We start from the raw sequence: 27,921 nt of genomic DNA, 5'->3' as shown, positions 1-27,921 counted from the left end.
GGTGCGGGGGATGGGGTGGGGTGGGGTGAGGGGACTGGGATGAGGGGGGCAGGGTATGAGGGTGTGAGGGACAGGGTGGAGTGGTGGTGAGGGGGACAGGGGTGAGGGGAAAGGTTGGGGGGTTGGGGGGGAATGGGGTGAGGGACGGTGTGGGGGTGAGGGGAATGAGGTGGGGGTAAGGGGGATGTAGTTGGGGTGAGGGACATGGTGGGGGTAAGGGGGATGGGTATGGGGTGAGGGGAACAGGGTGGGGGTAAGGGGAACGGGGTGGTGGGTTAAGGGGGTTGGATTTTGGGGTGAGGGGAATGGGGTGGGGGTAAGGGGGATGGGGTGGGGAGATGGGGGTTGGGTGAGGGGAACAGGAATGGTGTGAGAGGGACGGTGGTGAGGGTAAGGGGGATGGGTTTGGGGTGAGGGGAACGGGGTGAGGGGAACGGGGTGGGGGGTGAGTTGACGGGCCCTGCTGTCATCACCACCACAGGAGGTAGAGTCACTGCCACAGCCTTTATTCCACGTTACCTTACACGTGCTGACGCGCGAACCACCAAGCAGACGTCCGGACCCTGGCTGGAGGGTCTTCCCTTGGGATCACCGGCAACTCTCGGCTCAAATTATTCCACACAAACTGCTCAGGGTGACTGGTGACACCACACGGCAGCCAGTCCCGGTGCCGGTGACACCACGCGGCAGCAAGTGGCGGGAGACACCACACACAGCAGCTGGGTCACGTGTTGTGTGGACATCGTGAAGCCGCCAGGCTCACCGTTGAGGTGACGTGAACCTCACGGCAACCTTGGAGTAGCCGAAGATGCCGACGGGGAAGTATTTGACATGCGTTGGCCACTGGGCTGCCAGCTGGAAGAACTTCACGTCGTTCCACTCCACGCCATCGATGGAGACTGCAATGCAGAGCGGTGGTGGTGAGGGAGACCCCATCCCTTCCCTCACTCCCCTTTTCCCCCATGCCCCACAATCTCCTTCCCCCACAACACCCCCATCCCCTTCTCCCCCCCCCCCACAATCCCCCTTCTCCCACACCCCAATCCCCTCCAACCTCCCATCCCCCACATCTTTTAACTTCAGTCCCCCTGCCCCCGCTACCCCCTATTCCACCATGATCCCTGACCCCTGTTACCCACTCCCTCCGGCCCTCACCTTTCAACATGGTCTGATGGTGCTTGGCTGTGCAGATCAACCTGCTGATGCCCTCGATCACCTGGCTCCTCGACTCCACCTCCTTCTCCCGAGGCCTCTTACTCAGAGGAACATCACTGCGGGAGCATCATGCAGTCAGGGGGCTGTGTGGGAGGGGGCTGTGTGGGAGGGGGCTGTGTGGGAGGGGTGCAGTGTGGGAGGGGACACTACGACGCTAGGTAAGTGTTGAGGACAGGTCTGGGGGTGGGGGGTCAGTCAGTGAGGGAGGGATTGGGTCAGTTAACATGGAACATTCAAGCACAGGGCAGGCCCTTCGGCCTTTGATGTGGCTGACCTCCATAAAGCCAGATAACAATCCCCCTCGTGTCTCACACCCGTAACCCTCTATTTTCCTTTCATCCATGTGCCTATGAGCCTTTGAACAGTCCCTAATGTTCCAGCCTCCACCTCCACCCTGGAAGTGCATTCCAGGCAGCCACCACTTCATTGGGCAGCAAATTCCACAGATTACCCACCCTCTGGAAAAGCAGTTCTTCCTCATCTCCGTCCTAAATCTACTGCCCTGAATCTTGTGGCTATGTCCCCTCATTCTGGTCCCCCCCCCCCCTACCTCTATCTTACCTCTTCCTTTCATAATTTGTATGTTTCCATTAGATCCCCTCTCTTCTTTCTCAATTCCAGAGAGTACAGTCCCAGATGACTCGATCTCCCCTCATCTCTGGAATGAACCTGGTGAACCCCCTCTGCACCACCTCCAAAGCCAGGACATCCTTCTTCAAGTAAGGAGAACCAGAACTGCTCACAGTTCTCCAGGTGCAGCCTCACCAGGACCTGTCCTTCACCAGTTGTAGCAGAACCTCCCTGTCTTGACTTCATCCCTCTGGCAATGAAGGCCAACGTTCCATTTGCCTTCTCGATCACCTGCAATTCAGGCACAAGCCCTCCCACGTCCTTCTGCACAGCAGTGGCTGCAATCGCTTGCCATTTAAATAATGCTCTGATCTTCCATCTTTCCTTCCATACTGGATAACCTCCGTCTGCCAGATCCTGTCCCCCACTCACTTAACCCGTCTGTCTCTCTCCAGACTCTCCGTATTCTCTGCACAATGTGCTTTTCCACTCAATCGTGTCATCAGCAAATGTAGATACACGACACTGTCCCCTCTTCCAGATCATTGACGTATATTGGGAACCATGGTGGGCCCAGCACCAACTGCTCACCAATGATGGCCACCCAGAAAAACACCCCTGGACCCCAACTCTCTGCTTTCTGCAGGTTGACCCACCCTCTGTCCGTGCTAATACATCACCCCCCAACTTCATGCATCATTATCCTCTGTACATCCTGAGTGTGGCACCTTATCGAACGCCTTTTGGAAATCCAGGTAAACAATGTCCATCTGCTCCCCTGTATCTACTGCGCTTGCTAGATCCTCAAAGACCTCCCAGTAAATCTGTCAAGCAGAATCCATGCTGTGTCTGCCTGATGGATCCATTTTGCTCCAGATGCCTCACTGTTTCTTTAATGAAAGCTTCAAGCATTTTCTCGACCGTGGATTTTTAAATGTGTATTTAGACACAGTACTGATTTGTGCTACAAGTTCACCAACCTTGTTTCAAACATCTGGGCATTTAGATAAAGTGCCCTTATACCCATTGTGGTTTCTCCACCCAGCCTATTGCCTCTCCTAATCTTCTATTAAATAGAACTTTACAGCACACATACAGGCCCCTTCTCGTCCGTGCCAAACCACCTTTTCTTGCCTCGTCCCATTGCCCTGCCCCCGGTCCATACCTCTCCCATCCACGGACCTGTCCAAATTCCTCTTACATGTTAAAATTGAGCCCACATTCACCACTACAGCTGAAGTTCCCCCTAAACTTTGCCCCTTTCACCCTTAACCCATGTCCTCTGGTTTGTATCTCACCCATTCTCAGTGGAAAAAGCCGACCTACATTTACTCTGTCTGACCCCTCATCATTTTAAATACCTCAAACAAATCTCCCCTCATTCTTCTACGGTCCAGGGAATAAAGTCCTAACCTGTTCAACTTTTCCTGAAATCCAGGAAGCATCCCAGTAAATCATCTCTGCCTCTTTCTATCGTATTGAGATATTTACTGTAGTTCGGTGACCAAAACTGCACACAATCCTCCAAATTTGACCTCACTAATATCTTATACAACTTTACCATAACATCACAACTCTTGTACTCAATACTTTGATTTATGAAGGCCAATGTGCCAAAAGCTCTCTTGACAACCCTGTCCACCTGAGACACCATTTTCAGGGAATTATTTGCCTGTATTCCCAGATCCCTCTGTTCTACCCCACTCCTCAGTGCCCGACCATTTACTGTGTACGTCCTTTCTTGGTTTGTCCTTCTAAAATAAAACACCTCCCACTTGGCTGCATTAAATTCCATCTGCCATTTTGCAGCCCATTTTTCCAGTTGGTACAGATCCCTCTGCAGCTTTGAAGACCTTCCTCACTGTCCACAACACCTCCAATCAATGTCATCTGCAAACTTGCTGGTCCAATTTCCCACATTATCTTCTAGATCATTGATATAGACAACAAACAACAATGGTCCCAGCACCGATCCCTGAGGCCCCACTAGTCACAGGCCTCCAGTCTGAGAAGCATCATCCACCACTACTCCCTGGCTTCTCCCATACAGCCATTGTCGAATCCTGTTCACTACTTTACCATGAATACCCAGTGTCAGACCCTTCTTCACTGATCTCCTGTAGGGGACCTTGTCAAAGGCTTCACTAAAGCCCATGTGGACAACATCCACGGCCTCTCCATCAACTTTCCCAGTAACGTCCTTGAAAAACTCCACGATTCGTTAACATGACCTATCACACACAAAGCCATGCTGACTGTACTTAATCAGCCCTTGGCTGTCCAAATAACCATTCCAATAATTTACCCACTACTGACGTTACACTGACCTGCCTGTAAATTTTTGGAGCCTTTGTTAAACAATGGAACAACGTGAGCTCCCCTCCAATCCTCTGGCACCTCCCCATGGAGAAGGACATTTTAAATATTTCTGCCAGGGCCCCTGCAATTTTGACACTTGTCTCCCTCAAGGCCTGAAGGAATATCACGTCAGGCCTGGGGGATTTATCTACCTTTATTTGCTGTGAGGCAGCAAGCCCCTCCCCCTCTTTAATCCGATATGTTCCCTGCCTCTTCTGCTCGTTTCCCTTCCTTCCTTATACACTCTGCCAGTTTCCTGAGTAAATACTGAGGCAAAAACACTGTTTAAGATCTCTCCCACCTTATGACACTCCACACAGAAGACTACTCTGATCCTCTAGGAGACCAATTTTGTCTCTTACTATCCTTTTACTGCTAACGGACTTGCAGACCCCTTCATGTTTACCTTCACATTATTGGCCAGAGCAACCTTGTGTCTTCTTTTACACTTCCTGATTTCCTTCTTGAGTATTTTCTGTATCTTCTAGTTCCTCATTTGCTCCTTGTTGCCTATACCTGTTACACCCCTCTCTCTTCATCTTAACTAGATCCTCAATATCCCCTGAAAACCAGGGTTCCCTCTGCCTGGTAACTTTGCCTTTAATCCTGACAGGAACCTGCAAACTCTGCACTCTCAAGATCTCTCCTTTGAAGGCCTCTACTTACTGAACATGTCCTTGCCAGAAAACAATGTCCCAATCCCCTCTTCCTAGATCCTTGAAAAAACATACAAATGCTGGAGAAACTCAGCAGGTCCCACACCCCTTTATGTAGAAACGGTGAAGATACATCACAAACGTTTCGGGCCTGAGCACTTCATCAAGGTGTGGAGGAACAAGAGAGAGAGGTCCGAACAAAAGGGGGAGGGGGGTGGTGATGGTGAGAGATGATAGGTGGAGGGGGGGGTCCCTTCAGGGTGGGGGGGGTGGTGGAAGGAGAAAGGAAGTAGGAACTGGAAGCACTAGTAAAGTGGGGGGTGAGGGGGGGGAAAGGCAAGTTGATTAGTGGAATGCAGTGAACTTAATGTTCATGCCCTGGGGTTGGTGGGGGCCCAGACAAAAAATGAGGTGTTGTTCCTCCAATCTGTGGGTGGTCAGGGTGGGTTCGTGGGAAAGGCCATGGACAGACATGTGAGCTTGAGAGGGTGACTCTGATTGAAATGGTTGGCTACAGGGAGGTCGCTGTTGTTGCGGACAGAGAGGAGGTGCTGGGTGAAGCGATCTCCTAATCTGCAACCGGTCTCTCTGATGTAGAGAAGGCCACAGAGGGGTGCACTGGATGCAGTAAATGGGTTCTTTGGAGGTACAGGTAAAGTGCTGCTTCATCTGAAAGGTCTTTTTGGGACCTCGGACCATGGTGAGGGAGGTGTGGGTCCAGGTATTACACCTCCTACAACCACAGTGGAAGATGCCTGGGTGGGGAGGGAAGAGTGCACAAGAGAGTCACGAAGGGAGTGGTCCCTACAAAAGGCTGACGGGGAGAAAGAAAAATGTATGTGGTGGTGGGCGCTGGAAATTCCAGCGGATAATGTGTTTTATGCGGAGGTGAGGACAAGGAGGATTCTGTGTTTGTTGTGTCTGGGGGCGGGGAGGGGGGGGAGGTGCTAGGGTAGATGAGTGGGGAATGGAAGAGATGCAGGTGAGGGCTGAGTTAATAGTGGTGGCGGGGAAGCCATGTTTGTGGAAGAAGGCGGACATTTCAGAGGCTCTGGACTGGAAGACCTCATCTTGGGAGCAGATGCGGTGGAGACGGAGAAATTGAGAGAAGAGGATGGAGTCCTTGCAGGGGACAGGGTTTGAGGATGAGTAGTCCAGGTAGTTGTGGGAGTTGGAGGGTTTGTAATAAATGTCAGTGAAGAGTCCGTCTCCTCAGAGATCCAGAAAAGGGATAGTGTCATCAGAGATGGACCAGGTGAGTTGGAGGTCCAGGTGGAAATTGGCCAAGAAATTGACAAGCTTATGGTATGCTGGGGGATTGAGTTCAGGAGTAGAGGTCATGTTACAACTTTACAAATCTCTGGTGAGATCCCACTTAGAGAATTGTGTTCAGTTCTGGTCACCTCATTACAGGGAGCTGTGGAGAGGGGGCAGAGGGGATTCACCAGGACGTTGCCTGGATTAAGAAATAAATGAGGCCAGGTGAGCAGAGCTGGGACTTTTCTCTCTGGAGCATAGAAGGATGAGAGGAGACTTTGAAGGACAGTGGACAAGTGCATGAGCCTGCCCCGATATAGCTGTCGATGTACTGGAGGAAGAGTTGGGGGGGCGGGGGTCTTGCCAGTGTAAACGTAGCATGTTTTGCTCCACAAAACCCACTGGGATGCATGTGGGTACCCATGGGTTCTCCTCTAATCTGGAGGTCGTGGGATGAGTTAAAGGAAAAATTGTTAAGGGAAAGGATAAGTTCTGCCAGACGACATGAAGGCACTGTTCGACCTGCTGAGTTTCTCCAGCATTTGTGTGTTTTTTCACTTAAGCACGGTGTCCACAGAATCCTGTGTTTTATTTTCCTAGGTCCTTTCTTATTTCCACAAATTTAGAATCTCAGCCCGAGGCCCAGACCCATCCTCCTGCACTGTCTTTAGCCACGTGTTTCGCCGCATTATCCTCTTATTTCTAACCTCACCAGCACATGGTATGGGCAGCAATCCTGAGATCACTACCCTGGGCTTCCTGTCCTTCAAAGTCTCCTCTCATCCTTCTATGCTCCAGAGAGAAAAGTCCCAGCTCTGCTCACCTGGCCTCATTTATTTCTTAATCCAGGCAACGTCCTGGTGAATCCCCACTGCCCCCTCTCCACAGCTCCCTGTAATGAGGTGACCAGAACTGAACACAATTCTCTAAGTGGGATCTCACCAGAGATTTGTAAAGTTGTAACATGACCTCTACTCCTGAACTCAATCCCCCAGCATACCATAAGCCTTTTGAACAGCCCTGTGGCCATTCCCATTAACATATACCATTCTGGATCCTGTTGGTGGGGATGACCTACCAGGGTCATGTTGTCGTGGTCACATCTCTAGCATAAGGACTGGATCCTCAGCTCAGAAGGGAAGGAGGGAGAGAGGAAAGTTGTTGTGAGAGGGGATTCGATAGTTAGGGGGACAGATAGGAAGCTGTGGGAGAGATCGATTATCCCAGATGGTCGGTTGCCTCTCCGGTGCCAGGGTCCGTGATATCCTGGATCATGTGCTCTTGATTCTCAGAATGGAGGGGAGCATCCAGATGTCATGGTCCTTGTAGGGACTAATGATGTGGGCAGGAAGGGTGAGGAGGTCCTGGTAGGAGATTTCAGGAAGTCAGGAGGAAAGTTGAAGGATGCCACATGCTGGTGAGGTGAGAAACAGACAGATAATGCAGCGAAACACGTGGCTAAAGATGGTGCCAGAGGGAGGGCCTCAGGTTTCTAGATCATTGGGCTCCTCTCCCAGGGAAGGTGGGACCTGTTCCAACAGGACGATTTGCACCTGAACTGGAGGGGACTAATATCCTTGCGGGAAGGTTTGCTGGTGCTGCTTCGGCGGTTGGGGGGGGGGGGGTGGGTTAAACTAGATATACGGGGGTGTTAGAGCAGATAGTGAGGTGGAGGACGATGAGAATCATACAAGGACTGCATGTAAAGACGGTTGTTCCAGAAAGAAATCGTCTCACATCCATCAACTTCAATGCGCAGAGTATTGTCGGGAAGGCGGATGAGATTAGAGCAAGGATTGTCATGTGGAATTATGACAGCTCAATGTTCCGGGCCTCTGCTGTTTCAGATGGGATAGAAAGGGGGAGGAGTGGCATTGCTAGTCAGGGAAAATATCACAGCTGTGCTTAGACAGAACAATAAAGAGGGCTCATCTACAGAGGGTGTACGGGTGGAGCTGAGGAACGGGAAGGACATGAGCTCAATGATAGGGCTGTATTATAGACCCCCCCCAATAGTCTGAGAGAATTGGAGCAGCAAATCTGTGGGGAGGTTGCAGACTGGTGTAAGGGACAGAAAGTGGTGATAGTGGGAGATTTTAACTTTCCGTGCATAGACTGGGACTCTCATACGGTAAAAGGACTGGATGGGTTGGGGTTTGTCAAAGGTGTAGAGGAAAGCTTTCTACATCAATTTGCAGAGGGACCAATGTGAGAGTGCAGAACTGGATCTCCTATTAGAGAACGAGCAGGTGACAGACGTACGTGTAGGGGAACATTTTGGGCCCAGTGATCATAATGTCATTAGTTTCCAGTTAATGATGGAGAAGGATGGGTCTGGGCCTCGGGCTGAGATTCTAAATTGGAGAAAGGACAACTTTGAGGAAATGAGGAAGAATCTCGGAAGAGTCGATCGGAATGAGTTATTTTCTGGTAAGGATGCGTCCAGCAGGGGGAAGATCTTCAAGGGTGAAATTCTGAGAGAGTAGAGATTTAATGTTCCTACCTGGAATAAGGGGAACCTTGGTTTTCACAGGATATTGGCGAGCTGGTTAAGAAAAGGAGGGGCTATATATGTGGTATAGACAACTGGGAGGAAATGAGCTACTTGTAGAGTCTAGATAATGTCAGAGAATGGTTACGGAGGAAATGAGGAGGGAAAAAGAAGACGTGAAGATATTTTGGCAGAAAATGGGAAGGAAAATCCAAAGGGTTTCTACAACCACATTCAAAGTAATGGATAGTTGGGGACAAGATTGGGTCCCTAGAAAATCAGACGGTCGTCTGTGTGGAGCCTCGTGAAATGGGGGAGACCTTGAAACATTTTTTGCATCGGTATTTACACAGGAAACTGGCATCGGGAATAAGGATGGAAGGGAAACAGACAGAAGTGTCATGGAACATGTGGAGTTTAAGGAGAAGGAGGTGCTTGCTGCCTTACAGTGAATAACAGGGCCCCTGGTGGATATATTTAAATGTCCTTAGTCATGGGGGAGGTGCCAGGGGATTGGAGGGTGGCTCATATAGTCCCACTGTTTAAGAAGGGCTCCAAGAGTAAACTAGGCAATTATAGGCCAATGGGCCTGACGTCAGTAGTATGTAAATTACTGGAAGGAGTTCTGAGAGGTACTTGGACTGTCATCAGCTGATTAAGGACAGTCAGCATGGGTTTGTGCACGGTAGGTCATATTTAACAAAGGTTTTTTTGAGGAAGTTACCAAGATGGATGAGGGAAAGGCTATGGATGTTGTCAACATGGAGGGACAGGGTCTGATCAGGGACACTCAACATGGATTTGTGCGTGGAAGGTCGTGTTTGACCAATTGTTGAATTTTTTAAAGAAGTGACTAGGAATGTGGATGAGGGTAGAGCAGTGGATGTTGTCTATATGGACTTCAGTAAGGCCTTCGATAAGGTTCTGCATGAGAGGTTGTTTCAGAAGGTGAGGACACGAGGTTGCAACCTGGATTCGAAATGGGCTTGGTGGAAGAAAACAGAGAGTGGTGACTGGAGGCCTGTGTCGAGTGGTGGGCCTCAGGAATCTGTGGTGGGACCATTATTGTTTGTTATCTATATCAATGACTTAGATGATAATGCGGTGAATTGGATCAGCAAGTTTGCAGATGACACTAAGATTGGAGGCGTTGGGGACAGTGAGGAACATTTTCAAAGCTTGCAGAGGGATCTGGACCAGCTGGGAAATTGGGTCAGTAAATGGCAGATGGAGTTTAATGCATCAAGTATGAGGAAGAGTAAATCAGGGTAGGACGGAGACAGTAAATGGTCGGCCACTGAGGAGTGCGGAGGAGCAGAGAGATCTGGGAATACAGATACATTGTTCCCTGAAGGTGATGTCACATGTGGACAGGGTGTAAAGAAAGCTTTTGGCATCTTGGCCTTTACAAATCCAAGTATTGAGTATCGAAGTTGGGATGTTACGTTGAAGTTATTCAAGTCATTGGTGAGACCGCACTTCGAATATTGTGTGCAGTTCTGGTCGCCAGCAGCAGGAAAGATATCAATAAGATTGAAAGAGCCGAGAAGATTTACTAAGATGTTGCCGGGTCTTCAGGAGATGAGTTACCGGGAAAGATTAAACAGGTGAGGACTACACTCCTTGGAACAAAGAAGGAGGAGGAGAGACTTGATCGAGATTTATAAGATTATGAGGGCTATGGACAGAGAGGATGTTTCCACTGAGATTGGGGGAGATAAATACGAGAGGTGACAACTTTAGGCTGAAAGGGGAGAGGTACAAGTGGAACATTAGGGGAAAGTTTTTCACAGAGTGATGGGAGTGTGGAATGAGCTGCTGTTTAATGTCGTGAACGCAGATTCAATCTTGAGTTTTAAAAATAAATTGGATCAATACATGGATAGGAGAGGTCTGGAGGGCTATGGAATGAGAGCAGTCAGTGGGACTAGCTAGTTTTATTGGTCAGCACAGACCAGAAAGGTCAAATAGCCTGTTTTTCTGTGCTGTAACAGTCTATAATTCTATCCTGTTGCTGGTGCGGCGACCTTGAGGGATTTATGGATTTGGACCCCAAGGTCCCTCTGTTCATCCACACCCTTCAGTAACCGACCATTAACCCTGTCTTCAGCCTTCTGGTTTGTCTGTCCAAAATGCATCACCTCACACTGATCCTGAGTGAACTCCATCTGCCACTTTTCTCCCCAACTCTGCATCCTGTCGATATCCTCTTGTAACCTTCAACAACCTTCAGCTCCATCCACAACTTCTCCAGCCTTCGTATCATCCGCAAACTTCCTGACCCATCCGTCTGCCTCTTCACCCGTCATTTACAAAAATCACAAAGAGCAGGGGGGTACCAGAACAGATCCCTGCGGCCCCTCCACTAGTCACCGACCTCCAGGCAGAAAACTTTCCTTCCACTACTATTCTCTGCTTTCTACAGACAGGCCAATTTTTTTATCCACATGGCCAAGGTTCCCCTGATCCAGTGCCTTGTGACTTTCTGGATGAGTTTCTCGTGGGGAACCTGGTCAAATGGCTCGTTAAATCCACGTCGACCACATCTACCACCTGACCCTCATCAATTTCTCTTGTTACCTCCTCAAAAAACTCAATTGGACTCGTGAGGCATGACCTTCCCTTCACAAAGCCCTGCTGACTATCCTTGAGTAGACTGGACTTCTCCAAATGCTCACAGACCTTGTCCTTAAGAATCCTCCCCATCAGTTTCCACCCCACTGACGTCAGACTCGCTCGTCTAGAATTCCCAGGATTCTCCCTATTACCTCTTATAAACAAGGCGATTACATTTGCTGTTCTCCAATCCTCTGGCACCTCACCTGCGGCCAAAGAGGATTCAAAGATCATCGGTACTGCCCCAGCTATCTCTTCCCACCCTTCCCACAGCAGTCTGGGGTTCATCACGTCCGGCCCCGGGGACTTATCAATCTTGATGTGTTTAAGTAGATCCAACACTTCCTCTTCCTTAATCTCCACATTGTCCAGGACACAGGCCCATTCACTTCCAATCTCACCCTGATCAAGGTCCTTTTCCCTTGTGAATACTGATATAAAGTTTTCATTTAGACCCTCCCCAACCTCCTCCACCTCCAGGCACATGTTCCCTCCTTTATCCTTTAGTGGCCCCACCTTCATTCTCATCATCCTTCTGTTCTTCACATACACATAGAACACCCTGGGGTTCTCCTTAATCCTACACGTCAAGGCCTTCTCCTGCCCCCTTCCAGCTCTCCCAAGTCATTTTTTAAGCTCCTTCCTGGCTACCATGTACTTTTTGTGAGGCCTTCCTGTTTCCTGATTCCTCTATCTAATATTTGCTTCCTTCTTCCTTTTGACGAGTTGCCTGACCTGTTTCGTCACCCACGGTTCCCTTTTCCAACAATCTTTTCCTTGTGGGGCAAACCTATCCTGAACCCAGCACAAGTGTTCCCGAAACTTCCTCCACGTTACTTCTGGGCTTTCACCCTTAAACACCTGTTTCCAATTTATTCTCACTAGTTCCTGCCTTGTCCCTTCATAATTAGCCCTTCCCCAGTTAAACACTTCCCCAGTTTGACTGTTTTTATCCTTTTTCACGGCTATGTTGAATCTCAGGGAGATGTGGTCACTGTCCGACCCCAACCAAGTTCATTCCCCAGACCCAGATCCAGTCTGGCATCTCCTCTCGTCGCCCGGTCCACACATGGTGTCAGGAATCCTTCTTGGACACTCCTGTCAAATTCAGCCCCATCCATCCCTCCTGCAGTCAGGAGGTGCCGGACAATATGAGGGAAGTTGAAATCACCTATAACTACAACCCTGTATTTCCCAACATTCCAAAATCTGCCTGAATATCTGCTCCTCGGGGTCCTGAGGGCTATTCGGGGGCCTGTAGACGACTCCCAGCACAGTGAGAGCCCCCTTCCTGTTTCTGACGTCCACCCATCCCGACTGTGGACCCTCCCTCTGCAGCCCCCTCCCTTTCTACAGCCATGATACTGTCCCTGAACAGTAATGCTACTCCCCACCCCCACCCCCCCCCCCCGACTCTTCCACCTCCCATCCTATTCCTTTTTAAAACCCCTAAACCCCGGTACCTGCATCAGCCGATTCTGCCCTTCCTCCAACCAAGTTTCAGTAACAGCCACAGCATCGTGGTTCCACGTACTGATCCAAGCTCAAAGTTCATCCCTTTCATTTCTAATCCCCCCAGCATTGAAATAGACACATTCCAACTGGCTCCCTTTATGTTCTGTCCCCTGCCGGTCCTTCCTCACCAACTCAGAGCACACAGCATCGTGCTTCTGTATTTCTACCCTAATCTCTCCCCTCACATTCTGATTCCCACCCCCCTGCCAAACTAGTTTAAACTTAACCCCCCCCCAACAGCTCCAGCAAACCTGCCCGCCAGGATATTGTCCCCATCTAGTTCAGGTGCAGCCCAGCCTTTTTGTACAGGTAAGGCCTTCTCCAGACAAGATCCCAATGATCTGGAAATCTGAACCCCTGCCCCTGCACCAACTCTTCAGCTACATGTTTATCTGCCACCACGTTCTCAGTCCCCGATGCACCGGGTGTGATCCCCTCCTGGTATTACTGCTCACAATCCCATTGTATTCCCCAAGCCCTCACCCTTCTTGTTCTTCTCCTTGGTCACCACGGTCATGTGCATGGTTGCAGGGGCCACGGTGTCACCACCGTCTGGCAGCCGGGTCACTTGCAGGGAGCGGAAGTTGCTCTTCAGCGTGTTCTTGGTACCGATGTCCCGCCGTTCGCTGTCTCGCCTCCGTTCGGCTGCCAGTGTCGTCCAGTAGTCAACCTGAAGGCCCATCACCTCCACCCCAGCTCCGGACACACTGGCCAAGAGAGCACCCAACATCCTTAGAAAGGGATGCGTGTGGGTATGCGCACAAAACACACATGACAGGCACATGTACATACACAGGACTACACATACCTACCTATAACAGGTGCATGTACAAACATGTGCACGTACGTACACACACACACACACACACACACACACACACACACCCAAATATACACAATACTCCACTGACTGGTGCACATGCAGACAGGACCTTGTGGATAGACACACTACGTATAAGGGTTAATGGCTGTGTGCGTGCACCGAAACTGCTCAGACACCAGCCCAGTTACCTCAGACATCAGCAGTCCTAATGCATACCCCTGGCTTCAGCCCCCAGATCTAGCCCAGAGCTGAGCTGAGTGCATTCAAAATTTGAGGCCTGATGGACCTGCAGCCAGACTGAAGCAGCAGCAGATTTATCCCCTTAAACCTCCCCCCTCCAACACCCACTCCCACCGTGGGCTCTCTCTGTCACCACTCCCCCCCGCCTCTTCTCCCTCTCTTTCTTTTTCTCGTCCCTCTACCCTCTCTCTCTTCCCCCCTTTTTCTCTCTTTCTTCTTCCCTCTCTCCCTCTTTACTTTGCACCAAATTCTTGAGCAATTTTCCCCCCCGCCACCCATCCCCATTCTGGAGGCTTGGCCCTTGCTGAAGGACATTTACTCCTCCCTGATGTGTTGAGAGGAAGGGATGGGGGGGAGGTGGTGTGCTGGTCAGAGGATAGCAGGGAGAGTGACCTGAAGGTCCTGAATCTGTGCTGTAAGCGTTGGTGTTCACTTTACCCCAGCTTTGTGGACACTTCCGCACAAACCTAAGCTATTCAACACAGACACAGAACCTTGTCCTCTCCATCTGCACCAGCGCTCAATCCCCAATTAACCCCCAACCCACCCATCTTCGGGATGTGGGAGGGGGAAACCCACACGGTGACAGGGGGAACATGCAGACTCCACACAGTCAGCAATGGAGATTGGGATCGAACCCGGGGCCTGGAATCTGGTCTCTGAAATTGAGCGCAGTGTTTACTGGGGTCTTTCTGGCTGGTCACACACTCCTCCTCTCCCTGCCCTGATGTGATCTGCACTGGTTCCCTCTCCATCGATAGTGTCCAAGCTGCTGTGTTTCGGGGCACATTTATGGAGCTGGAACTGGTGGTGGGCACTCGAGGGGGAGCAGGGCATCCTTACCAGGGCCCGGACAGGGATCCAGAGACGGAGGGCGAAGGTGGAGGTGTGGCGTTGGCATCTTTTGTGTACGCTGACAGGCTGATGGGTGGTGTTGGGGATAAGATGTTGATGTTGCAAAGAGGGGCATCGTCAGAGTCGACTGTAGGAGAGAGAGAGAGATTGTGTGACAGTGAACGCCTTGTCACCCTCAACAGTGCAAGCACTGTTTCCCAGCTCAGTCTTGCAGCGCAAGACTCCACAACACAATCCCATGTCATCAGGGCCGCGCCAGGCAATGCGCCTCAAAACGTAGGCTGATGCAATGCACCTCAAAATGCGGGATAATGCAACACAGCTCAAAACGCACTGACGTAACACAGTTCAAAACACAGGCCAAAGCAACACAGCTCAAAATCCACTGATGTAACACAGTTCAAAACACAGGCCAAAGCAACACAGCTCAAAATCCACTGACGTAAAACAGTTCAAAACACAGGCCAAAGCAACAGCTCAAAATCCACTGACGTAACACAGTTCAAAACACAGGCCAAAGCAACACAGCTCAAAACACACTGATGTAACACAGTTCAAAATGCAGGCTGAAGCAACACAGCTCAAACCACATGCTCTAAATGCAGGCTGACATAACGCACTTCAAAACGCAGGGTGACATAATGCAGCTCAAAACACAGGCTGTTGCCAAGTTGTATTAGTGGGGTATGAGTGCATTTCTCAGGTTTGTTGGCAGTGATATTCATCAGCGTGGATTACTGTAACCTGTCCTGTGATACAGGGAAAGCCTGTACATGCAGTACCTCACAGGTGACACCACCCACACCCATGGACACGGCCCCACCTCTATAGACACCCCTCACAGCCACAGAGCCTCCCCCCACCCTTTGCACACCCCCCCCCCCCACATCTGCCTCGCTGCTTGCTGCCCAGCCCAGGGAACTGAGCCCTGGGGGTGAAGGGTGGGTGGGGGAGGAGGGGGAGGTTGACCTACCTGAGGCCGTCAGTGACTGCTCCACAATGCCTACCTTCACCACCTGTTCCAAGCACAGACATCGATATGCATTAGTCAATGGCTCCCACTCTAGTTTGATATCATGGGGTCAGTCTATGTAACACAGCCAGAGGTTCCAAACAGCTAGTGGGTTCAATGTGCACAAATGAGTTCGGCCCATGTCACTTGTTTAACACACAGTGGATTTAACACAGTTAATGGGATAACCCTGGTCAGTAGGTATAGAACCACTAACACAGAAACAGGTCCTTCAGCCCATCTAGTCTGTGCTGAAATATTCTGCCTAGTCCCACTGACCTGCACCCAGTCTATACCCCTCCATACCCCTCCCTCCCATCCACGGACCTGTCCAAACTCCTCTTAAATGTTAAATTTGAGCCCACATTCACCACTTCAGCTGGCAGCTCATTCCACACCCCCACCACTCTGTGTGAGGAAGTTCCCCCCAAACCTTTCCCCTTTCACCCTTAACCAATGTCCTCTGGTTTGTATCTCATCCACCCTCAGTGGGGAAAAAAAACCTGCTTGCATTTACCTCTTGACCCCTCATAATTTTGTACATCTCTATAAAAATCTCCCCTCATTCTTCTACGCTCCAGGGAATAAAGTCCTAACCTTAGTTCAACATCTTTCCCTGTAACTCAGTTCCTGAAGTCTGGCCAACATCCTAGTCAATCTTCTCTGCCTCTTTCTATCTTATTGAGATCTTTCCTGTAGTTCGGTGACCAAAACAATTCTCCAAATTGGGCCTCACCCAAAGTCTTGTACAACTTCACCACAACATCCCAGCTGCTGCACCCAGTACTTTAAATTATGAAGGTCAATGTGCCAAAATCTCTCTTTATGACCCTGTCTGAAACCAGTGACTCCACTTTCCACAAGAGCAGAAATAGGCCATTGAGTCTGTCCCATCATTTAATAACGAGCTGACCCATTTTCCCACTCAGCCCTACACCCCGCCTTCTGCTCATAACCTCTGATACTCTGGCAAATCAGGAACATATCAATCTCTGCCTTAAATACATCCAATGACCCAGCCTCCACAACCACCACTGATTGACCACCCTCTGGCTGAAGAAATTCACTGCCCCTTCCCCTTCACCGCCCCCTTTCCCCTTACCACCCCTTCCCCCTCACCACCCCTTTCCCCTCACCACCCCTTCACCGCCCCCTTTCCCCTCACTGCGTCTCTGTTCTAAGTGGACGCCCTCAATCCTGAAGTTGTGCCCTCTTGTCCCAGACTTTCTCGCGGTGGGAAACAACCATTCTACATCTATTCTGTCCATGCCTTCAACATTCAAAATGTTTCAATGAGATTCCCCCTCAATCCCCTAAATCCCAACGAGTCCAGGCCAAGAGCTGTTGAACACTGCTCACGTGATAACCCTTGTATTTCTGGAATCATCCTTCAGGGAATTCTGTAGCTGTATTCCCAGATCCCAGATCCCTCTGTTCTACCCCGACCCTTTACCGTGTACGTCCTTTCTTGCTTTGTCCTTCCAAAATGCAACACCTCACACTTGTCTCCATTAAAGTCCATCGGCCATTTTTCCAGCTGGTCCAGATCCCTCTGCAAGCTTTGAAAACCTTCCTCACTGTCCCCAACGCCTCTAATCTGCAAACCTCTGGTCAGTGGCCCCATTTTGTGCCCAACACCTGGAGAGACTGCTTCTTCACACTGTGATCATGTCACTCCGTTAAGCATGCCCAGTGCTCAACTTCTGGTTATCCACAGGTTCCCTACACCACGATCGATGGCAACAAGAAGGGGAAGTTTGCAGGGGAGCTGAACCCTTCCAGATACAAATGATCCATTGGGACCAGGCTAAATCTGCACACACGACTATGGGCAGAATGAGAAAAGCTGGAAATACTTACACCCACAAAAGGGATGAATTTCTGGCAGGAATCCTCATCAGGGCTGCAGTGAGAAAAGGCATGGCATTAATCGCAGGGCAGATGCACACTCGGGGACACGCATACACACATACATTCACTCACACCTTCATACGCAGACACAAACACACTCTCAGATGCACAAACACACACTCACTCACTGTTCACCAGTGCTTCTCCAGAGGCCGACATCTACTACAGTATCTACACATGGTCAGTAAGCCTTCTGTTCAACAAGATGGTCCCCAATCAAACCTCACACCGCAAAAGGTAACTAAACACTGTACTGACAATACAGTGCGAGGATAAGACTGCTTTAATAAACTAATATGGACACTAAGAGGGTCTTGTCTCTCTGCAAGACAAACCTGGAAGAGGCTAGTCTGTAGCTCTGGACTGCTTTATAGACAAGGTCACCGGGATGCCCCCTGGTGACCTCGTGGTGTCATTACAGATCACCACAAACACAATCACAAACCAAACTCTTTGCCTCTTGAGTGAATTAATTGAGATTCAAACAGTGCAGAGAAACCCTGAAGCAGAATTTCAAATCGCTTCCCACTCACTCATCTTCGAGTCTTCATTTTACAATCAATCACAAAGCTGTGGAGAGGGACAGCAAGAGAGGACTGTGACCGAGGAGAGGAACAGTTATAAAGCAGCTCGAGAGGGAGATGCTTGTTTAAACTCCTCCATTGGCCCAATGAGCTGCAGCAACTAAACAGAAGGTAAGGTTGAGGGGAGCTGTCAGGGTGTGAGTGGCCCAGTGCAGGAGTGGGACCCTGAGCCTTGGCCTCAATGGGTTTGCTGGGCAGAGGCAGGTTTAAGAGTTGACGCAAAGTAAGGACGGGCTTTTCTCACGTTTTTTTCTACTTTCATCAACAGTGGGAATGGCAGCCAAAGCAGGGGATGCTCTTGCAGAATGTGCTTCCAGCTGCAACTCCTGACAAGCCAAGTTAAGGAATTGGAGCTGCAGTTGGATCATTCGGGAGGCAGAGCGGGTGATGGGCAAAGAGTTCTAGGGACAGATGGGTGACAGTCAGGAGAGGGAAATGGACCAGGCAGGCAGTGAGGGGAAGGGGGGCAGTGAGGGGAAAGGGGGTGGTGAGGGGGAAGGGGTGGTAAGGGGAAAGGGGTTGGTGAGGGGGAAGTGGGCAGTGAGGGGAAAGGGGGTGGTGAGGGGAAAGGGGCAGTGAAGGGGAAAGGGGCAGTGAAGGGGAAGGGGGCAGTGAGGGGGAAGGGGGCAGTGAGGGGGAAGGGGTGGTGAGGGGAAAGGGGGCGGTGAAGGGGAAGGGGTGGTGAGGGGGAAGGGGGCGGTGAGGGGGAAGGGGCAGTGAGGGGGAAGGGGTTGGTGAGGGGAAAGGGGCAGTGAAGGGGAAGGGGTGGTGAGGGGGAAGGGGTGGTGAGGGGGAAGGGGTGGTGAGGGGAAAGGGGGCGGTGAAGGGGAAGGGGTGGTGAGGGGGAAGGGGGCGGTGAGGGGGAAGGGGCAGTGAGGGGGAAGGGGCAGTGAGGGGGAAGGGGCAGTGAGGGGGAAGGGGCAGTGAGGGGGAAGGGGCAGTGAGGGGGAAGGGGCAGTGAGGGGGAAGGGGCAGTGAGGGGGAAGGGGCAGTGAGGGGGAAGGGGCAGTGAGGGGGAAGGGGCAGTGAGGGGGAAGGGGCAGTGAGGGGGAAGGGGGCAGTGGGGAAAGGGTGCGTTGAATGTTTGTTTCTTGTTGAGTTGTTCTGGACAGGACACATGCCACATTCCCGTCTGCAAGGCCAAGGTTTCTAATAACTTCAAATTATTTTCCGGTTGTAACGTGCATTTAAATGACAAATAAATACACTGCCCAATTGCAGATCCTCACCCCAGCCACCCACCTATCCAACATCCAGCGGCTGATCCTTGTCCCGCCCATCGAGCTCATGATGGACCAAAGACAATTGAGTTGTAAATTCATCCTTTCATGATGCTAAATAAATTGGTTTACAAAAGGTTTAATGTGGGAAATACATTCGCTTGTATTTAGTGTTAGATTAGTGGTTGTTTCAAATTTGTGTTAGACTTTCTACCGAGAAAGGGGTGTGAGTTCATTGTATGTGGAGGGAGGGATAGGGGGCGCTAGGGATGTGGCCTGGGAGCCAAGGGGGCGGCAGTGCAAGTTTGGGAACCACTGGTTTAAAAATATGAATGTCAAAGTTAAATAAAGAATTAAAGTGGGGACCTCCAAGAAGGGGGTGGGAAGGAATAGTGAAGGGTATGTACCATAGTACATGGGTGCAGTAGGCACACTTCAAAATAATGGGGGTGTTGACACCAGTATTTTGGATATTGGTACCAGAGAGGGTAGCGGAGAGCAAGAAGCATGGAAATAATGGAGGGGGTTATTTGGGGAAATTTTTTGGCTATTTCCTTTACTGATTTGTTGGTTCTAGATTTTTTTAATAGCTTATTTAGGTTTTATTTGGAGCATGGTCATCTACATTCGGAATCCGTGGAAGATAAACTGGACAGAGGATAAGTATCATGGTGAAAGAAGGAAGGAGAGGGAAATGATGGAGAGTCTCTGGGCAAAAGGATACGAAGTCTAATTTGTGAGTTTCAATGTAAATGGGCTGAATGTATCAGTAAAGAGAAAAAGAATTTTGGCACACTTTAAAAATACAAGCAGATATAGTGTTTCTACATGAGACCCATCTCGAAAATCAAGAACGCATAAAGTTAAAAAGGGGGTGTGTGACATCATCCTTTAGCTCAATAGCCAAGGGGGTGGACATTCTCATAGGAAAGGGTGTACTGGTGGTAGATTGGGGCATGGTCCTTGACCCGGCTAGGAGATTTGTGATGATTCATTGTCAGATATATTCAGAATTATGGATATTCATGAATATACATACCCCAAATTTTGATGACGAACAATTTATACAAAATAGTAACAGAGGAGAATGTTATGAATAGAGTGGATTTCAACTTATGTCTGGATTCAGTCTTGGACAAGTCAACAAGCAAAGTAACAAGGGCTTCTTCTTTGGCTTGGCTTCGCGGACGAAGATTTATGGAGGGGGTAAAAAGTCCACGTCAGCTGCAGGCTCGTTTGTGGCTGACAAGTCCGATGCGGGACAGGCAGACACGGTTGCAGCGGTTGCAGGGGAAAATTGGTTGGTTGGGGTTGGGTGTTGGGTTTTTCCTCCTTTGCCTTTTGTCAGTGAGGTGGGCTCTGCGGTCTTCTTCAAAGGAGGTTGCTGCCCGCCAAACTGTGAGGCGCCAAGATGCACGGTTTGAGGCGTTATCAGCCCACTGGCGGTGGTCAATGTGGCAGGCACCAAGAGAATTCTTTAGGCAGTCCTTGTACCTTTTCTTTGGTGCACCTCTGTCACGGTGGCCAGTGGAGAGCTCGCCATATAACACGATCTTGGGAAGGCGATGGTCCTCCATTCTGGAGACGTGACCCATCCAGCGCAGCTGGATCTTCAGCAGCGTGGACTCGATGCTGTCGACCTCTGCCATCTCGAGTACTTCGACGTTAGGGATGAAAGCGCTCCAATGGATGTTGAGGATGGAGCGGAGACAACGCTGGTGGAAGTGTTCTAGGAGCCGTAGGTGATGCCGGCATCACCAACAAGGGCTAAGGCAGCCAGAACCACCCTGGCCTTTATTTATTTTTAAAAAAATTTTATTTTTCACACCATAAACCACATTGACCAATACATACATTTTCCTTTTCAAATATATACAGTGTCATTTTCTCCCCACCCTCCCCACCTCCCACCCATCCATTTAAAGTACAAATTCTTAGATACATTAAACCAGTCAAACAATATTGTCATTCAATAAAAATAAACAAGAAATTGCACTGAGTCAATTCTTTTCATTTCCTTCTCCTTTCGTTAATTTAGGTGGTAAATGTCCCCGGTAGGTTTTCTCTATTGTGTTTCATGTATGGCTCCCATATTTGTTTGAATATTTCAATATTATTTCTTAAACTATATGTTATTTTTTCTAATGGAATACATTTATTCATTTCTATATACCATTGTTGTATTCTCAAGTTATCTTCCAATTTCCAGGTTGACATAATACATTTTTTTGCTACGGCTAGAGCTATCTTAACAAATCTTTTTTGTGCACCATCCAAATCAATTCCAAATTCTTTGTTTTTTATGTTACTTAGGAGAAAGATCTCTGGATTCTTTGGTATATTGTTTTCTGTAATTTTATTTAATATCTGATTTAGATCTTCCCAAAATTTTTCTACTTTCTCACATGTCCAGATTGCATGAATTGTTGTTCCCATTTCTTTTTTACATTGAAAACATCTATCAGATACTGTTGGGTCCCATTTATTTAACTTTTGAGGTGTAATGTATAGCCTGTGTATCCAGTTATATTGTATCATACATAACCTCGTATTTATTGTATTTCTCATCGTTCCAGAGCATAACTTCTCCCATGTTTCCTTCTTTATCTTTATATTTAAATCTTGTTCCCATTTTTGTTTAGTTTTACCATTTGTTTCCTCATTCTCCTTTTCTTGTAGTTTAATATACATGTTTGTTATAATTTTTAAAATTATCATTGTGTCTGTAATCACATATTCAAAGTTACTTCCCTCTGGCAAACTCAAACTACTTCCCAATTTGTCCTTCAAGTAGGATTTCAGTTGGTAGTATGCCAACACTGTATCGTGAGTTATATTATGTTTATCCTTCATTTGTTCAAAGGATAATAATTTATTTTCTGAAAAGCAATTTTCTATTCTTTTGATCCCTTTTTTCTCCCATTCTCTAAAGGAAAGGTTATCTATTGTAAAAGGGAGTAACTGATTTTGCGTCATTATTAGTTTTGGTAATTGGTAATTTGTTTCATTCCTTTCTACATGAATCTTCTTCCAAATATTGAGCAGATGATGTAATACTGGAGAACTCCTACGTTGTACCAATTTTTCATCCCATTTATATAATATGTGTTCAGGTATCTTTTCCCCTATTTTATCTAGTTCTAATCTAGTCCAATCTGGCATTTCCCTTGTTTGGTAAAAATCTGATAGGTATCTTAATTGTGCGGCTCTATAATAATTTTTAAAGTTTGGCAGTTGTAAGCCTCCTTGTTTATACCATTCTGTTAATTTATCTAGTGCTATCCTCGGTTTCCCCCCTTTCCATAAAAAATTCCTTATTATTTTCTTTATCTCCTTGAAGAATTTCTCTGTCAAGTGTATTGGCAATGCCTGAAATAGGTATAATATCCTTGGAAAAATGTTCATTTTAATACAGTTTATCCTTCCTATTAGTGTTAATGGTAAATCTTTCCAATGCTCTAAATCGCCCTGTAATTTTTTCATTAGTGGATAATAATTGAGTTTATATAGATGGCCGAGATTTTTATTTATTTGTATTGCATGCATTTGCCATCTGAATGGTGATTCTTTCTTAAATTTTGAGAAATCCGCATTATTCATTGGCATTGCTTCACTTTTATTTACGTTAATCTTGTAACCCGACATTTCTCCATATTCCTTCAATTTCTTATATAATTCTTTTATTGATAGTTCTGGTTCTGTTAAGTATACTATAACATCATCCGCAAATAAACTGATTTTATATTCCTTGTCTTTTATTTTTATCCCTTTTATATTATTTTCTGTTCTTATCAATTCTGCTAGTGGTTCTATAGCTAACGCGAACAATAAGGGTGATAGTGGGCATCCCTGCCTTGTTGATCTGCTTAAGTTAAATTGCTTTGATATATATCCATTTACTGTCACTTTCGCCAATGGCCCCTTATATAATGCTTTAATCCAATTAATATACTTCTCTGGTAAACTGAATTTTTGCAATACTTTGAATAAATAATTCCATTCTACTCTGTCAAAGGCCTTCTCTGCGTCCAAAGCAACTGCTACTGTTGGCGCGTTACTCCCTTCTACTGCATGAATTAAGTTAATAAATTTACAAATATTTTCTGTTGTGCGTCTTTTTTTAATACATCCATTTTGGTCTAGATTTACCATTTTAGATACATAATCTGCTAATCTGTTTGCTAATAGTTTAGCTATTATCTTATAATCTGTGTTAAGTAATGATATTGGTCTATATGACGCTGGTGCGAGTGGATCATTCCCTTGCTTTGGTATTACTGTAATTATTGCTGTTTTACATGAATCTGATAAGCTTTGTGTTTTGTCAATCTGGTTGATTACTTCCAGGAGGGGAGGAATTAATAAATCTTTAAATGTTTTATAGAATTCTATTGGGAATCCATCCTCTCCTGGTGTTTTATTATTTGGTAGTTTTTTTTATTATCTCTTGTATTTCTACTATTTCAAATGGTTGTGTTAATTTATTTTGTTCCTCTATTTGTAATTTTGGGAGTTCAATTTTAGTTAAAAATTCATCTATTTTGCCTTCTTTCCCTTTGTTTTCAGTTTGGTATAATTGTTCATAGAATTCTCTAAAGTTTTCATTGATCTCCGTTGGATTATATGAGATTTGTTTGTCTTTTTTCCTTGATGCCAATACCATTTTCTTAGCTTGTTCTGTCTTAAGCTGCCATGCTAGAATTTTGTGTTTTTTTCCCCTAGTTCATAATATTTCTGTTTTGTCTTCATTATGATCTTCTCCACCTTATATGTTTGTAGTGTTTCATATTTTATTTTTTTATCTGCCAATTCTCTTCTTTTAGTTGTATCTTCCTTCATTGCTAATTCTTTTTCTATATTTACTATTTCCCTTTCCAACTGCTCTGTTTCCTAATTATAGTCCTTCTTCATCTTGGTTACATAACTTATTATTTGCCCTCTAATGAACGCTTTCATTGCGTCCCATAGTATAAACTTGTCTTTCACTGATTCTGTATTTATTTCAAAGTACATTTTAATTTGTCTTTCAATGAATTCTCTAAAATCCTGCCTTTTAAGTGTCTGCCTGTCCCGCATCGGACTTGTCAGCCACAAATGAGCCTGCAGCTGACGTGGACTTTTTACCCCCTCCATAAATCTTCGTCCGCGAAGCCAAGCCAAAGAAATATATTCTTGGAGGGATGTCCTCTAACTCTATTGTCAATATCAAGGGTGAATGGTCCGATAATATTCTAGCTTTATATTCTGTTTTCCTAACTCTATCTTGCATACGAGCTGATAACAGAAATAGGTCTATTCTTGAGTATGTTTTATGTCTACCCGAGTAATATGAATATTCCTTTTCCTTTGGGTGTTGTTTCCTCCATATATCCAAAAGTTGCATTTCTTCCATCGATTTAATTATAAATTTGGTTACTTTGTTCTTTCTGTTAATTTTTTTCCCAGTTTTATCCATATTTGAATCCAAATTAAGGTTGAAATCCCCTCCTATTAATTTGTTCCCTTGCGTATCTGCTATCTTCAAAAAAATATCTTGCATAAACTTTTGATCTTCTTCGTTAGGTGAATATACATTGAGTAGATTCCAAAACTCCGAATATATCTTACATTTTATCATTACATATCTCCCTGCTGGATCTATTATTTCCTCTTCTATTTTAATTGGTATATTTTTACTGATTAATATAGCTACTCCTCTTGCTTTTGAATTATACAACGCTGCTGTTACGTGTCCTACCCAATCTCTCTTTAATTTCTTGTGCTCCAATTCAGTTAAATGTGTTACTTGCACAAATGCTATATCAATTTTTTCTTTTTTCAGTAAATTTAGCAGTTTCTTCCTTTTGATTTGGTTATGCATTCCGTTAATATTTAAAGTCATATAGTTCAACGTAGCCATTTCATACTTTGTTTATCTTCCCTTTCCGTTTCCCCATCATCACCTTTCCTTCTTATCCATTTCTGCTTTCTTGTTTTGAACACTTTATAAGACAACATTTCTAAAACATCAAACATTTTCCTTACTCTCCTATTTAAAACTTCTTTAACCCCATTCTCCCCTCCCCCTCCTGAGTTGTCCTTTATCCCTTGTCGGACAACCACATCTCCCCTCTCCATTTGGATTTGCGAATTCACTCGCAAACGTCAGCTGATTTTGCAGTGACCGTAACTCCTCCCCACCCAGCTCCCCCCCAGAAAAGATTTCAATTTTCATATGTAACAAAGGTCACTCTTTTAATTCCCTCCTTATTCCCTCTATTCCCTTTCATTCCCTTATTAATTCTTATCTATCCTCTATATATTTTCCTCTAAATAGATACATTCATGTATACACACATATACATACACATCCATATATATATATATATATATATACACACACATACACATAGTTCGTGGTCATTTTTACTCTCATTGCATGTCTTCATCTCTCTGCTTGTTTTGTAGTTGTTCTGCAAATTTTCGTGCTTCTTCTGGATCCGAGAATAGTCTTGTTTTGCTGCCCTGGAATAACTATTTTAAGTACCGCTGGGTAATTTAACATAAATTTATATCCTTTTTTCCATAAGATCATTTTTGCTGTATTGAACTCCTTCCTCTTCTTCAGGAGTTCAAAACTTATGTCTGGATAGAAAAAAATTTTTTTTGACCTTTATATTCCAGTGGCTTTTTGTCTTCTCTTATTTTCTTCATTGCTTTCTCCAATATATTTTCTCTTGTTGTATATCTTAAGAATTTTACTAAAATGGATCTTGGTTTTTGCTGCGGTTGTTGTTTCGGGGCTAATGTTCTATGTGCCCTCTCTATTTCCATTTCTTCCTGTAATTCTGGTCTTCCTAGGACCCTGGGGAACCAATCTTTTATAAATTCTCTCATATTCTTTCCTTCTTCATCTTCCTTAAGGCCCACTATCTTTATATTATTTCTTCTATTATAGTTTTCCATTATATCTATCTTCTGAGCTAACAGCTCCTGTGCCTCTTTAACTTTTTTATTAGATTCTTCTAATTTCTCTTTTAAGTCCTCTACTTCCATTTCTACAATTATTTCTCGTTCTTACATATTTTCCACTCTTTTTTCTATCTCTGATATGACCATTTCTATTTTATTTATTTTTTCTTCTGCATTCTTAATTCTTCTTTTTATCTCATCAAATTCTTGTAATTGCCATTCTTTCACTGATTCCATATATTCTTTAAAAAAAGCTACATCCATTGTCTTGTTTTTCTCTTCTTCTTCCATTTCTTTCTGTTCTTCTTCTTCCTCTGGTTGACCATCTGTTGTTTCCTTGTTTTCTTTTTACCCTCTTCTTTCTTGTTCTTGTTGTTTTCTGTGTTCTCTTCCTGTGGCTGTGTTGCAGCTGTCATCCTCAGTTGTGCAGATCGACTCCGCAGCTGTTCCCCCTCCCCTCCCGTTAGTGTGTTTTTTTTCATGCGCATCGCGCATGCGCAAGGAGTCGTGCATTTTAGTAGTTCCGAGCCCGGGACTTCCACTGACCTGAGGGAGCGGGCTTCTCTCTCCGCGGCGGGCCTCCTCGGACAGGTAAGGCCTTCACCTTCTTCTTCCGACGTTCTTTCTTCTTCTCTTCCCGTTGTTTTTGACTTTTCTCTCTTCGCTGCCATTTTCTTCTCACCTTTATTTTTACTTTGTTGTAAATTTTAATCTTGTACCTTTGTGTTTTGTGCATTTTTTAAAAACTTTTCCGGAGAGGGCTGGAATTCCCTGACCGGCCACTACTCCATCACGTGACTCCTCTCACCCTGGCCTTTATGAAAGAGTTGAATTTAATCGCTGTCTGGAGAAGGCGACATCCAAGAGAGAGGGATTATTCATTTTACTCAAAAACACACATTTCCTATACTAGAATTGATTTATTTATGGCATTGGCCCAATTGGACGGTAGGATAGTGGAGTCTGAGTACATGACTGGGTTATTGTCTGACCATTCACCCTTGACTCTTATCTACTGTAATGCCAGATAAACAGGCCACGGCATATAGATGGCACTTTAACTTCTTGCTGCTGGGAAAACTGGAATTTTGTAGCTTTAAAAGAGCTGAGATAGAGTTGTTCTGTGAGACAAACTGTCCCTCTACTGCCAATAGTTTCGTATTATAGGACACATGAAGGCTTCTTTAAGGGGCCAGATAATTGAATACATCAAGGGTATAAAAAGGAACATATAAAAAAGCTGAACGATTTGGAACAGGAAATTACCCAATTGGAAAAAGTTTGGAATTTAATGAATAAAAAGCTCAAATACAACACAATGCAAACATATAGGACAGAAAAGATGATCTTAAGATTGAAACAACAGTTTTGTGAGCTGGGGAAAGGGCCCATAAAGTCCTGTCTTGGTAGGTAAGGGTGGAAGAGGTCTCAAGAACAATTAATGTGATTCAAATGGGGGAAGACAAGATTTCACATATACCAAAGGAGATAAATGAAACACTTAGAAAGTTTTATAAAGAACTGTATAATTGAGAATTAGTGGGAGACCCAGCTAGCAATGGAATTGCCAAGTTTGGATCAAGATGAAAGAGAGGGGCTGAGTTCCCCCTTCTCTCAAGAGGAGATTGCAGGCTAACAAATCATTGG

At 46.3% G+C, this 27,921-nt stretch overlaps 1 protein-coding gene across 2 annotated transcripts in view; it reads right to left on the bottom strand.

Annotated features, from left to right (window-relative positions):
- Positions 1–738: 738 nt before the first annotated feature.
- The window catches only part of LOC138737261 (phosphofurin acidic cluster sorting protein 2), a 284,998-nt gene continuing 257,815 nt past the window's right edge, over positions 739–27,921 (bottom strand). The window contains exons 19-25 of one of the 2 annotated variants that reach the window (XM_069888004.1): positions 17,469–17,511; positions 15,570–15,612; positions 14,585–14,723; positions 13,162–13,385; positions 3,321–3,324; positions 1,156–1,271; positions 739–899 (exon numbers count right to left, since the gene is read on the bottom strand). In XM_069888004.1, the coding sequence (XP_069744105.1) occupies positions 760–899; positions 1,156–1,271; positions 3,321–3,324; positions 13,162–13,385; positions 14,585–14,723; positions 15,570–15,612; positions 17,469–17,511 (709 nt within the window). In that variant the 3' untranslated portion in view covers positions 739–759. Of the gene's footprint in view, positions 900–1,155; positions 1,272–3,320; positions 3,325–13,161; positions 13,386–14,584; positions 14,724–15,569; positions 15,613–17,468; positions 17,512–27,921 lie in introns of those variants that run through there. The other variant, XM_069888003.1, reaches the window with a different exon arrangement.

The sequence above is a fragment of the Narcine bancroftii genome, chromosome 6 (genome assembly GCF_036971445.1).
Source record: "Narcine bancroftii isolate sNarBan1 chromosome 6, sNarBan1.hap1, whole genome shotgun sequence".
Classification (NCBI taxonomy): domain Eukaryota; kingdom Metazoa; phylum Chordata; class Chondrichthyes; order Torpediniformes; family Narcinidae; genus Narcine; species Narcine bancroftii.
This window is presented reverse-complemented; position numbering and strand designations above follow the sequence as displayed.